A 14,126-nucleotide genomic window follows, 5' to 3' on the forward strand; every position below is an offset into this window, starting at 1 on the left:
GACATCCAGGTCCCAATGGGATCCAAACCCCAAATAAATCCATTTTACTCTATAAAGCTTATAAAGGGTAAACTCAAATTGTCTACCTTCTATATCACAGAGAGATATGCACAGCTGTTTGCTCCCCAGGTATTACTTACTCTGGATTAACAAACAAAAGTATAACAACTAGGATTTAAGTGGTTCCAAGTAATGACAGACAGAACAAAGCAAGTAACCACAGCAAAACATGCTAATCTAAGTCGAATACATTTAAGAAACTGATTACAGAGATGTTCCATAAGCTTCTTTCACAGACTGGGCTCCTTCCTAGTCTGGGTCCAGCAATCACTTACACCCCTGTAGTTACTGTCCTTTGTTCCAGTTTCTTTCAGGGTGGAGAGGACATCTTTAAGCCAGCTGAAGACAAAAGGAGAGGCACTTTGTCATTGTGATAAATGAGGGGGGTAGCTCCCTTTTATGGACACCCAGCCAGTTAGTAGCTATAGAATCCTCCTTAGCAGATGTACCCTAATTGCCTTAACTGTAAAGGGTTAAGAGAAGCTTAACCTGAGTTGGCACCTGACCAGGGGAACCAATAGGGAGGCTGTACCCTTTCAAATTGGAAAAACTGCTGGGGGTGGAATTCTTTACCCCTCAGGCTGGAGAGAGGGGAAGGCAGCAACAAGTTTTAAGCCACGTATGGGAAATCATCAGCATCATTCCTAGAAACTCCTCATTTGGAACCCCAGATATGTAAGTAGCACAGGAAAAGTTAAGACATTAAAATGTGCATTTCCTTCCAGGTTCTGACCTCTCTTGTATGCATTTGTTAGTTTGTTTTCCTTTTCCAAAACTAAAGGTTTCCTGGGAATTAATGAAATAAGAGGTGAGTACAGAACTCTGAGACTTGCACCATAAACTTTTCTTATCCCTGCCCATTTCCCAGGATAAACCTAGGCCCTACTGAACCAGATGCAAGTGCCTTTGTTATGCAGTGGACTAAGAGTCTAAGGAATACTGTCCAGCTGATCAAATGAAATGTTGATCCTTTAACTTCAGGTTCCCACATAGGTGTTTTGATTTACATTTAAAGACAGACCTAATTTTGCTTGAAAAAAGGAGTATTTATTGTGGCTTAGTAACTATTCTTTAAATAAAATATCTATTACATCATTCAACTTCAAATAGGATTTTATTTTCTCTTTAGAGTGAATGTTGAGTCCATAGAAGTACTAAATTCATATCTCTGATATGACAGACCTAATAATGAAACAATCCTAGTCTTCCAAAAGACAAGAAAAGAAACCCAGACCTTTCAATGCAATATTAGAGCTAGTGGAATCTCCCTCTAGTCAGTCAGTTCTCTGAACCACAAAAAAAAAATGTTTGAAAATGGAAAATATCAGCCATAACCCAGTTTATTAATAGACAATATATACACTATTTAAAAGTGGTCCTTCTGTGGATGAGCTAGGTTCTACATGTCTGCTCTTTACGCAAGTGAAAAAGCAGCATGTCACTAATGTCCCACTAGGCAACAATCAATATATTGTGCCAACACCTAGCTGATAAAAGATTGACTAATAGACACTTGGTGATTGCAGAAGGCAAGTCTTTAGAAGCAAAAAAATTGTCACAGGATCAACACCTGCTGGACCATGAAATAAAGCCTGCCTCAGCATAACTTTGTGTATGCATTCCTCAAAGGGAGTCCACCTTCTCATAGGCCTGTTCAAGGAGGGTCAACATGTTCTTCATCTCAGCTGAGTGCTGGATGGTGCTTAGGTCCTTCAGAATACCTTTCTGGTCTTGGATTTTCAGAATCTCCTCCTGAGAAGGAAGAAAGGAAGGAAAATGGAGAATGGGTGAGAGAAATACAAGACCTAACCATTTCACTTAGGGCACGTCTACAGGGAGCAACACTGCGCACTATGAGAGTGCGTTTTAGAAATCACACACCTCCCTCTCTTCCCACCCATTGCACATTGCTGCTATGTGTAGACAAGCCATTAAGAGTCCAGGAGAAATTCCATCCAATAAGACTTTATTTCCAGTGCAGTCCCAACTGTCTACAAGGTGACATGAGGGTAGTGATCCTTAACACTTGGATGGAAATATCTCACAAGGGACCATTTAATAAACTTCTCTCTGGGATCAGGGATAGGCAGACAGTTCTTATTCAGAGTAGTTTACAGACTATTCAAACGCAAAACACATTGCTCTGCCCAGGAGAGGGGAAATGCTAACAATTCCCGCTAGAAAGGGCAGTATGGCTTCTGTTGTCTCCTCCTCATTGGCTGGGAGGTCTCTGAAAACGTGGTGCCCTGTCCCTGCTCACCTGCAGAGTGGGTGCTGTCAGACTGTGCTTTGGGAGTTCTGGAAGGCTGAGGACTCCTGTACCATTTTTCTGGAACACCTAGAGAAGCAAGAAAAATAAAATGTGATCACAGATGCAAACAGATTCTTTATGTGCCACCATCCTCCTACTTTCTTAATCCTGAAAGACAGAAATCCCTGATGTTTAGAAATCCTTGAAAATGCACACTCCTAATCCCAGGTGTGTCTCTCCTACACAAGGCCCTCTGCTGACAGATCATGTACTGGTTGGTTCCAGAAATATGCCCTCCTGGGATCAATGCAGCAAATCTTGTTATAAGATACCTTCTTAGCCTTGTCTTCAGCTTCCTCCAACCGGTTCCTGAGACTCTGGATTTTGTCCTGCAGGCTCTGAATATTCTCGTCTGTGTTCTCAGCAGTCTGCACAGCTGTTGTTATTTCTTCCTGGGTTAAAATGGAAAGAATAGAACAAATACATTTAAAAACGGTTTATATGCAAAACATTGTGCTAGAGTCCCACCCAAACTGTCCTATCTTTAACTTCCCTGACAAACACGGATGCTCAAGAAAGAACACGAAATCAACAGAATTAAAAGGATTGAAGTCTTTTCTATCACCTGACAGCATTTGTATGAAGCAACAAAAGAGCTCTATTACGACTTGGTCGTTGATCTTTGTCTGTGAACAAGAAGCTTGGATTCAGTTCCAGCATGGAATTAAGAATCCAGTCTCACCTTCTCCCAACCCCACAGCTGCTCTTCTGTTAGACACAGTTTGACTAGATGAGCCAAATAAGCCAGATAAGCTCCTGTTAAAATACCATGATGACAGCCACCTTATGCATCTACATGAACTCTTGCAGGGGAATCAGAGAGGAAGACAAATGCTCTGAGAAGTTGAAAATGATATTGTAAATAATATTTATGTAATAGAATGTCAGGTTCTATGCAGAGATGTTGAGTTCTTTTACTGACTCAATGACAGACCAGGTGGCTCCTATTCTCTCCAATTCAGAAGGTTATTTCTGCCTCCAAAAGACACTCAAAGGGGAAAATCCCTCTGAACAGCCAGCTCAGGGTTATGTTTGATGTTGCCACTTAAAGTAAACCATAAGAACAAAACACTGGAAAGGGGAAGTTTGAAGCAGATGAAGTGTGAGAGGCACAGGCACGGACTGTCACCTGCGTACGCTGTAGTTTTTGGTAGGTTTCAGAGTAACAGCCGTGTTGGTCTGTATTCGCAAAAAGAAAAGGAGTACTTGTGGCACCTTAGAGACTAACCAATTTATTTGAGCATAGGCTTTCGTGAGCTACAGCTCACTTCATCGGATGCATACTGTGGAAACTGCAGAAGACATTATATACACAGAGACCATGAAACAATACCTCCTCCCACCCCACTCTCCTGCTGGTAATAGCTTATCTAAAGTGATCACTCTCCTTACAACGTGTATGATAATCAAGGTGGGCCATTTCCAGCACAAATCCAGGTTTTCTCACCCCCCCCCTTTTTCCAAAAAACACACACACACAAACTCACTCACCAGCAGGAGAGCGAGTTTGTGTGTGTGTGGGGAGGGGGGGGGGCGGAGGGTGAGAAAACCTGGATTTGTGCTGGAAATGGCCCAACTTGATTATCATACACATTGTAAGGAGAGTGATCACTTTAGATAAGCTATTACCAGCAGGAGAGTGGGATGGGAGGAGGTATTGTTTCATGGTCTCTGTGTATATAATGTCTTCTGCAGTTTCCACAGTATGCATCCGATGAAGTGAGCTGTAGCTCACGAAAGCTTATGCTCAAATAAATTGGTTAGTCTCTAAGGTGCCACAAGTACTCCTTTTCTTTTTGCTGTAATTTTTCTTGTCCTTCCCAGAACATGCCATATTGGATTTCTTCCATAACATAAGAAAGGATGCCTCTTTTTCCCTGCTACCCACAGGCAAGAACAGTGGAGGCAGAAATCCAATAGAAACAAGACGTGGATAACAAAATATTGTTTCAGCATCTTCAGTACTTCCTCGTCTGCCAGCAAGTTTGGTGGGATTTTGTTTTAAAACTGAACACAATGATTCTTCATGGTAGGTGGCCTTACACAGCACTTCCTGATTAACTTTCCATCAAGCACAGAGCCCTGCCTCCTTCCTGCTCTGTGGCAGATGAGCTAAAGACAGTGATTTGCTTGTCTGTGGAAGTGTCAAATTGGATATAGATTGTTCCCTGTAGCATTAGAATATGGAATGATAATCCACAGCCATTTTTCGACTTAGTCTAAGAAACAAAGAGGAAGCAGGAACAGATTTTAAGGTCACCAGTTTGAGTCATAGTGGTTATTTGTGCTATCTTACTCACCACCACTATGGAGTTTCACGGGGAGAGGGGCGACACTATACAACACACTATAAATTCTGTCGCCTCCTCATTACACCGTCCACTGCATCTCAGCCTCCAGAGTAACCACAGCACGAAATCTCACTGTCTAATAGAATGCTTGTGTGAAGACCTTGAAAGGATGAGGGATCTGGGTTACTAATCAGTTAGATTAGTGATCACCACCACAGAATCCAATTATGTGCCAAATTTACACCCCCACCCCAGCAAGAAACAGGCAATGTGGTTACTTGTAAATTTGTGTTATCCCAAACTACCATAACAAGGGGAACTGCACATCAGAGATCTGCTCAAATATTACTACCTAACCACAGAAATGTAGGGCTGGAAAGGAGGTCATTCAGTCCATCCCCTGTGCTGAGGCAAGACCAAGTATGCCTAGACCATCCCTGACAGGTGTGTGTCCAACTTGTTCTTAAAAACCTCCAATGATGGGGATTCCAGACCTTCTGTTGGAAGTCTATTCTAGTGCTTAACTACACTTAGTTAGAAAGTCTTTCTTAATAGCTAACTTAAATCTCCCTTGCTGCAGATAGAACAAGAACTAATTGGTTTAATCTTCAGTGGACATGGAGAACAACTGATCACTGTCCTCTTCAAAACAGCCATTAACATATTTGAAGACTTATGTCCTCCTGTCAGCCTTCTTTTCTCAAAACTAATCACATCCAGTTATTTTAACCTTTCCTGATAGGTCAGGTTTTCTAAACCTTTTATCATTTTTGCTCTGAACTGTCCCCAGTTTGTCCACATCTTTCCTGAAGTGTGGCACCCACAACTGGACACAGTACTCCAACTGAGCCCTCACTAGTGCCGAGTAGAGCAGGACAACTACCTCCCATGTCTTACAAACAACATTCTGTGATAGGGTATATCAGGCCCTTTGAGGCTCCCTGCTGGAAGCCTTAGGATCCTAACCATACCCCACCACAGGAAAAGGAGCAGTGAAAGCCATGTCCTCCAAGCTATAATTTCAACAGGCCCAGAGATGATGTGAAGACTTTTAGTTCTGAGTCTTATCCCCTTCTTGGGGGCTAAGGCCACTTCCCGAGTGGCTGATGGGGGGACCTAACCCTACCCACTACTCCAGGTCCCATCTACTAGTAACCCTCTCAAAAAAGGAAATTAGGTTGATTTAGCATGATTTGTTCTTTACAAATCCATGCTGGCTATTCTTTATAACCATAGTATCATATAGATGCTTACAAACTGACTGTTTAATAATTTGTTTCCGTATCTTTCCAGGTATGGAAGTTAGGCTGACTGGTCTAGAATTCCCTGTGTCGTCTTTGGTCCCCTTTGTACTGTGATGCACATCAGAAATTTTTTTTTAAACAAAGTGCCTGATAAAAGAGGTGAATAAGACCAGGATTGAGTGAACCTGGACTGAATTTCCTCCTCATCCCAGGAGACTGTAGTCTCTCCAGTGCACAGTTGGGATCCTTCAATGCAGCAGTGTGAAGTGAAGCTCAGGAATGAGAACATGCACACCTGAAGTTCCCCTCCCACCCCTAGAGTAAATGGTCCTTCCATTGAAAGGCTAGAATCTATTGGGGAGCAGAACAAGGATTTATACTTTTTTTTATTCCTATCCCATACCCCCTTTGCCCCATGTCTCCCTTACCTGCAGTAGTGCCACAGCCTCTTCATTGAATGAGAGATTCTCTTTCTCTGCCACCTTAAGACTCGGCACATTTTTCAGGTTGCTTAGCTTCCCAACAGGCACCTTCAGGGTCCTGTAACGTCTCAGAAGCCTTGATTATATATATATAAAAAAGCATCACGTGTTTGTTCCTTAAAAATAAGGTAACCCACTAAAGACCTGTATAGGGAGACGACATGTTCATCACATACCAATCCCAGAGCTTCTCTCACTCAAGTAAAGGGCCCAAAGTGTTCAAGAAAGAAAAAAGGGAGAGTGGGCTGAAATTCTCTTTCAAGAGTGGTGTGGGTTTAGATGCCTGAGCACAGAACTAGGAGCCAGCAACTCTAGAAGTCTTATCTTGGCTATGACGGTGTTGTCTGCTGTGGTCTCACTTAATCCCTTTGGCTCAGTTTGGCATCCGTAAGGTTAAGTAGGTTAGTACTATTCTCAGGTCTTTAAGATTAATTAATTTTTGTGAAGTGCTGTGGAAGTGCTTAGTGTTATTATTTATAGAACCCTGCAAATTTGTGGATATCTGCTTTATATCCATGGATGCAGTTGTGGTGTTTACCATCTTTGCAGACTGGATGCGGATCCAAATGTTTGTATCTGTTGCAGGGCTCTCAGTGAGATAGGGCGCTGATGCGGATACATATAAAAGGTGGAGTGCGGATCGGATACAAGCTAATTATTGCGGATGCTGATCGGGTGTGGATGGAAATTTTTGCATCTGTGAAGGGCTCTAATTATTTAAACCAATGAAGATCAGTTTTGACATGTGAATTGATTTTTCACTGAGGATTCTGATGCTTAAAACAAGTATTCGTAATGGTTCATCCTTTAGTTTTGCTAATTCTTTGTACCTTTGCTCAGTCATCTTTTTACCATCTACTAAAGCCAAGACTCTTTTTTTGAGGGGGGAGAAGGGGGAAGAGAGAGGAGAAGGAGCTGGAATTGCTCATAAATGTCATCTTTTTAAGGCTGGATTATCGTAAGTCTTTACTGCAGTAATGTCTAATTATAAAAGTTCAGGATGGAACTCATACCCAGTGCTACAGCCCATATGCTTACAAGCACTGACCTATGTCAATAAATTATTCCCATCATAAAATATTTACATTGCGTCTCAGTAAATACAACATTAACTTGCAAAGAACTAAATAGCCTTGGATTTAAGACAAACATTATAACCCCTTTCAGTTACTGGAGGTCAGAATCAATACCCTATTTAATTGTTCTTGATATAATATAAAGGTACTAGGAGCTAGGGTTATGTTGTGGCTATGCTCCTGGATATGAAACTTACTTCTAAGTACTATCTGTGCTGTTCTGATGGTTTCACCATTTAAAATAAAACTAACTAAATGCTTATGTGCAGCACTTCCTGTTTCCCAATTTGGACCCATTCATTTGAGTAACTTTATACAGTGTCCTGTGCCTTTGTTAAAGATACTACATAGACATGTCAGAGCAAGAGCTTTACACCTGTTTTCAGAAGTGGCCATTAATTTTGGAGGTGCCTTGATTTTTGGATGTCCAGTGTGAAATAGCTTGGTCTGATGTTCAGAAATGCTGAGCTCCCACAACTCTCCCTGAAGTTAATCAGAGCTGCGAACACTCAGCACCTCCAGAAATCAGGTGATGGCGTCTCATGTTGGTCCATCAAGTCTGGTATTGGCCTCTGGCAGTAGCCAGTAATCGCCACTCCAAAGGAAGACAAATCTTTCACAGTATAACTGGCTATCTGAGCAATGAAGTACAAGAAGGCTGCACTTTATGCCCAACACGAGATTACCCTTCTCCACGCATGCTATTAATGGTCACAGCTCTTAATAACCTGAGTGAGGGGTTTTGGTTTTTTTTAAACCGCTGATGTCACAAAATGATCGTGGCTCTGAATTGCCAAATTCAATATCTCACTTTCTAATACAGTTCTAGAGCATATAGTTCATTCCAGCAGCTCTCAGGAATGCTGTCTGAGTGCCTGTTGCCTATATAAGGTGGTTAAAGGGAGGCTCTGCCACTTTGAACAAATCTTGTTCATCCACTTCAGCAAATATGCTCTTGAGATTTCCCTTTCTTGATCATACAGCAGCTTCCCTCTGATAGATTTCCTGAAGGTGACAGCTCCCGGGAGTGAAGGAACATTTCTAGGTATACATTACAAAGTCACTGAGAGCCCTTAGGTCTCTTCCATACCACTCATTACCTTTCCTTCAGGAGGTTGAGGTGCTTTTGAATGTCATCTTTTTCTTGTATTGATTTACTTAGAATGGATCTAGAAGGAAAAAGCAAAATGTTAATTTCTCCCACAGAACCTATATATATATATATATATGGAACTTCCTAGAATGGGATTATATGATCAGCAATGTCACACAAGACATGACTATCTAGCAGAGCTTCCATGAAATAATATTGCTGAACTGCAAATATAGCCAGTTATGTTGTCAGTTTACCTGGGTATGTCTATTTTTCCCACTATCTATTAAATGTCTCAAGGCCTCTTTCTACCCCAGGCTGAGAACACCTTCCAAATCTCATCTCATGCTTTCTAAATGAAGAGTTCCAGTACCAGATGGACCTGGTGTCTTGTGCTACAGTGTTTTGAATTCTCAAGAACTGATTAGTTGCTCGGACACTTTCAGAATGATTTTTTTACTAGCTATTACATTAAGCCTCCTAATTACTTGAGGAAACAATGAGATTCCTGGTCTTATGTGGTTGAAGCCTTGGCTGAGGGATGAGATGCGGTGGTGCTTGATACTTGCAATATTACTGAATCCATCATGCCTCCCAGGTGGTCGATGCTACTGGCTGGGAGTGGCTGCCATGCTGCTGTTTTGCCAGGGGCCAACTTCACCTTTTTTGTGCCCCGAGAACCTGTTTCTGTTGGTATCAGAAAGACAGAGAGAAGGAGAAACAGTCAAGATGTGACCTATCGGACTTGGATAAAAAACTTTATGGTAAATCAGTTACTTCTCTGACCCCCAAATGACTGAGCTATCAACTCAAGAGCAGATTTTCTGCCCCAAAGAAACAGCATCTCAGACCCCTGTCCACACTGTCAGTAGTAGTTATTTCTAAAGCACTGACAGTATGTTTGGTGATGTAAAACACACAGAAGATATGTGGTCCCTGCCCTAAGAAGCTTTCATTCTATTATGATTTCCTCCCAACATAATTGATAAAACTGGTGAAAGGATTGAGAAGTAAGCCCCTAAGAAGCTATTTTAGCTACTGGTCCATAACACATCCTCCTCCCCAGTGACACTTGAGCTAGTGACATTAGGCACCAATATATGACTGACTCAGGTTTGATTTCCAGCCCTGATTTCTAAACTGATGGATGCAGCAGAAGTTGGAAGTGCTGCAGAGATGGCATGTTCTATTTGAGAAGGAGAAGGGAATGTTTTCTGTCACTTAGCAGTGACTTCTCCAGACTGATTAAGGAGCAGTTTTAAAGGTTCTAAAAGGAATAGATTTAGATGGTAAACTCATGAGTAAGGCTACAATTTATTCACAGGTATTTTTAGTAAAAGTAATGGACAAGTCACGGGCAATAAACAAAAATTCACTGTCCGTGACTTGTCCATGACATATACTAAAAATACCGGTGACTAGATATTGGGGGGAGGGGAGAGCAGGGGAAGAGTGCTACTTGGGGGGAGGGGGTACCTGGGGCCAGTGGCTCCAAGTGCCAGGGGCCACGGAACGTGGATGCTCCGGTGGCCAGGGACCGCTGCCTAGGGCTGCAGACTGCAGTTGCTCCAGCTGGCCACCTGCCCGGGGGCCACGGCCGCTGGAGCAGTGGCTGATGTAGCTGTCCCCGGGGCCGCTCAAGCAGTGGGTGGTGTGGCTATCCCAGGGCCACCTGAGCAGGTAGCCCTGGGGCCAGTCACACTGGCTCCTGCAGAAGTGATAGAGGTTGCAGAAAGTCACAGAATCCGTGACTTCCACAACCTGTGTGACAGACATGGAGCCCTACTCATGAGGGCAGGGACCTTGTCTACTTCTTTGTATATTAAGTACCATGTACACAATAATCCAGTAGCCATCAAGGGATCAGGAGCAAGTTAAAATGAGGACCCTTGTGGTCCTGATAGACACACACAGGCCCCACCACAAGCAGGCAACAGAAAAGAAACATACTATTTGGAAGTAAAATAATATATTTTAATAAGAAATAGAAATGCATCTTGGCTAAGATTATACAGAGGCTAATTTATTTTTTGTCAGGCACAGAAAAAAAAAGGAGGCCTATTTGTAATCCTATTTTGATAAAACTTATGAGTTATTTCCGGTTCTCAGTGTTGCTTCAGAGTATGGATTTATGGGCAAAGCACTAAAATATTGATGGGATACAGACATGTACAGAAAATAAGGAAATTTGTACCTTCTGGGGACTGCTCCCTCTGTCGCTTCTCTCTCTTCTTGGCTGGCTGTGTGACCTGGTAAAAAGGAAAATTTACACCACAGAAAGAAATGTGTCCAGGCAATCTTCGACTTTACGACGTTTGACTTACGATTAACGGCACTTACGATGCTTCTGAAGTGACACCCTGATTGACTTATGACAAGTGGTTTTGACTTTTCGATGCTCGGTTCCGCAATGGAGTGGATTGCAGTTCCGAGTTATGACGCTTCGACTGACGACACAATTTTCAGGAACCAATTGTGTTGTAAGTCCGAGGACTGCCTGTAAATGTTTTCTGGTGTATGGGACCATCCACTTGCTACCAAGGACCCACTTGGTAGTAAGGACTGTGGAGGCATTTGCTTACATGACAATGGCCTTTTGCCATTGGTCGCCTCTCCTGTAGTAAAGGCTTGTTTTCTGGTTTGTGCAGCCATAGTCATGGAGCACACATTCTCAAATAAGAGCATATCTCTTACAAGTTCTGCAGGCCTCTTTCAGTCTTAAACAGGAGGAAGCAACTTATAACCAGACCTCTTTAACTCTCACATTACAGAAGCAAGTCTGCAGATGAGAAAATGTAGGGGCTTATTTCTCCTAATCTCTTTTCAACAGCTTTTTGGGACCGTGATGCTCATAAGGCTGATTGTGACAAGGAACATCTTTCAGATAGAAAGCTGTCTGTGTCAATCTTGTGCCCTGAAGACCATGAGCCAGAAGTGATCCACTTTCTCCAAGAAATTACTGAGCTAAGATTTTATTGCTCTAATCACCTACTCCAGGGATGGCCAACCTGAGCCTGAGAAGGAGCCAGAATTTACCAATGTACATTGCCAAAGAGCCACAATAATACATCAGCAGCCTCCCATCTACTCCCCAGTGCCTGCTGGCAGCCCCCAACAATCAGCACCTACTCCCCCACCGCCATCAACTGTTTCACGTGCACAGGAGGCTACCGGGGGGGGGGGGAGGAGTGAAGGCATGGCAGGCTCAGGGTACGGCGCAGGAGCCTTGGGGGAAGGGGTAGAGCGGGGGCAGGGCTTGGGGCAGAGCAGAAGGTTGAGCAGTGAGCACCCCCCAACACATTGGAAAGTTAGTATCTCTAGTTCCAGCTCCAGAATCAGTGCCTAGGTAAGGAGTCGCATATTAACCTCTGAAGAGCTGCAGGCGGCTTTGGAGCCACAGGTTGGCCACCCCGATGTAGTCACTAATGAGTTCTAGAATACATCCCTTTAATAGATGAATGGTCAGTTCTGTTTTGTTAAGCTATGGGACTACACTGCCCCCTCCTGGCCAATCACATAAAATTCAGATAGCTACTTCCTCCAGGCCCTGAGGATTTTTTCATGTCTTTTCCAGTCAGTCTGTGTGTTGCAGAGAGAAGAGGTGCATGCTTATCTTGAACAGAGTGGATATTTGCTCAAGTTAAGCAAATATTCAAAGAAAAGCTCTCCTCCACACACACACACACATTAGTAGAAGGATGGCATATTCTCTCTTCCCACTTGAATAATTTAATTTCTTTGGGCTGATTAGTCTGAAATGTAATGACCTCTTTCTCTTGTCCCCGTTTTTGTTCTCCATCTGCTTTTTTGCTGGAAGGTTCTGGGTGCTGCTGTGACTTGCTCCTCTTTTGTGCCGCTCCTTCTCTGACAGACTTCCCTGCCTTAGGGGGACGAGCACAGTGATGTTTCATGATCTTTAAAGCAGTGGGGAGAGAAGTAGAGGTCAACAGAGACAGAGATTTATAATCTATAAAGAAGTGCAAAACACACATCTATTGAACAGGAAGTCTATGTTGAATACAGCATAACCTTTTGTGTATTTGAGTGCATCGCTCCCTTGGTAAATGTCTCCAGTTGCTGCCTAATGTAGAAGCCATTGGATATTCTACATGTGCCCACAGACACCCTTGCCCCCATTACTCCCCAGACCCATTAGCCAACATTTGTTTGTTATGTGATCATAAACACTAATGTCATGCATGTTACAAAGACTATTTACATTACATCCTCCTCCTACCGCTTCTCCTAGGCGGCTCCTACTGTGACACAGGGCTGATGCCACTTTGCCAAGGCTTCTGGCCGCAACCGTCGTGACATGGGAGTCAATGTCATGACGCTGAGTCTTGTGGCAGTGACTGTCGTGACATGATGGACAATGAGAGCCTTGCAGGGGGGACTCTCGTGACTTCACAGAGACCATGTCACTGCCCTTTTTCGCAGCAGCTACTGTCATGACATAGAGATTATGTTCTTGCAGCGGTGACAGTCATGGCCTGGGAGAAGGTCACCGGGCTGGGTCTCCTGGCAGTGACTGTCATGACATAAGGGACTGTCGTGACAGTAGGTAGGACTAATCTGAGTAATTGGGGCCCCCTTTGGGTGGGCTGAGAGAGATATGGCCATAAACATACGGTTTATGACTGGAAGGGGGATCCCTGACGCTATGAAAGACTACATCCCCCAGCATGCATCGCCACCCCGGCCATAGAACGTTTACTCCAGTGGGCACACTGCATGCCGGGAGATGTAGTCTCGGCCACCTTAACGCCCCTTCTCACCTCACGGCTACCTGATGCTGTCGCGTTGACCAACCCCCCGAAAAAAAAGTCCCATCGCGCGGCCCGTCACGGCCCCTCCGAGACTCACCACTCCTCCTCAACGACCCCAGAGCCAGACCAGGTGCCCGGCGGAACGCCGCCGAGCCGTTCCAGACAGCGTTCCCGCGCTGTAGCGCGCATGCGCACACCGAGGCCAAGCCAGCGCGCCTGCGCACTCGGGGTGGTTTGGGGCTGACGGGCAGCAGGAGCAGGACGGGGGTTGGGGGTAAGGGCATGTCCCGACCGTGACGCCATTGGGGAGCGGGCCCCGGCCGTTAAATCCCCTCCCCCACCCCCCTTTCCTTCCGCCCCGGCGGCTTGGCAGCCTCCTGTGGGCCCCCGGCCGCTGCATAACACCCCGCGACCTCCCCACGGCTGTTGTCAGCCCCCCCGGGCTGCTCGCGAGGCCCTTCGCTTTAATTCCGGGAGTCCCCTCCCCAGCTGCGCCTGCCCCACGCCCGCCGGCTAACGCGCCCCAGCCCTGTCTGCCACGGCCGCGCCCGGCCGGCTCCTGTTCGCTTTGGGATCCGCCGTCAGGCCTGCCCCCCCCCACCCCACCCCGCCTTTTCCGCACTGCTGCGGGACCTGCAGCTGCGCGCCGGATTTTCCTTCCCAAGGGCCGGGCTCTGCGCTTGTCTCTACTGAATTCCCTCCAGCTGGTTTCGGGGCTGGGGGGCGTTCGTTTTACTCCCTGTATAGTTGTTCTGAGGTCGAGTGTTCCTCGGGGAGGGGTTTCCATCCTTTGTCTCTGG

General features: G+C 44.8%; 2 protein-coding genes across 2 annotated transcripts in view; one reads left to right on the forward strand and one right to left on the reverse strand.

Annotated features, from left to right (window-relative positions):
* Positions 1-1,163: 1,163 nt before the first annotated feature.
* Positions 1,164-13,535, reverse strand: CENPQ (centromere protein Q). Its single transcript, XM_084622363.1, has 9 exons — positions 13,424-13,535; positions 12,325-12,471; positions 10,752-10,806; positions 9,127-9,244; positions 8,565-8,633; positions 6,335-6,464; positions 2,644-2,763; positions 2,321-2,398; positions 1,164-1,812 (listed from the first exon to the last, which is right to left on the reverse strand). The coding sequence occupies exons 2-9, from the start codon at positions 12,466-12,468 to the stop codon at positions 1,684-1,686; spliced, it is 843 nt and encodes a 280-aa protein (XP_084478489.1). The 5' UTR covers positions 12,469-12,471; positions 13,424-13,535; the 3' UTR covers positions 1,164-1,683.
* MMUT (methylmalonyl-CoA mutase) overlaps positions 13,524-14,126 on the forward strand; it is a 35,212-nt gene continuing 34,609 nt past the window's right edge. Inside the window, exon 1 of the mRNA XM_084622362.1 lies at positions 13,524-13,600. The gene's annotated coding sequence lies outside the window, so the exon portion shown is untranslated. The remainder of the gene's footprint in view (positions 13,601-14,126) is intronic.

Source organism: Lepidochelys olivacea, assembly GCF_965140295.1.
Source record: "Lepidochelys olivacea isolate rLepOli2 genome assembly, chromosome: 3".
Lineage (NCBI taxonomy): Eukaryota > Metazoa > Chordata > Testudines > Cheloniidae > Lepidochelys > Lepidochelys olivacea.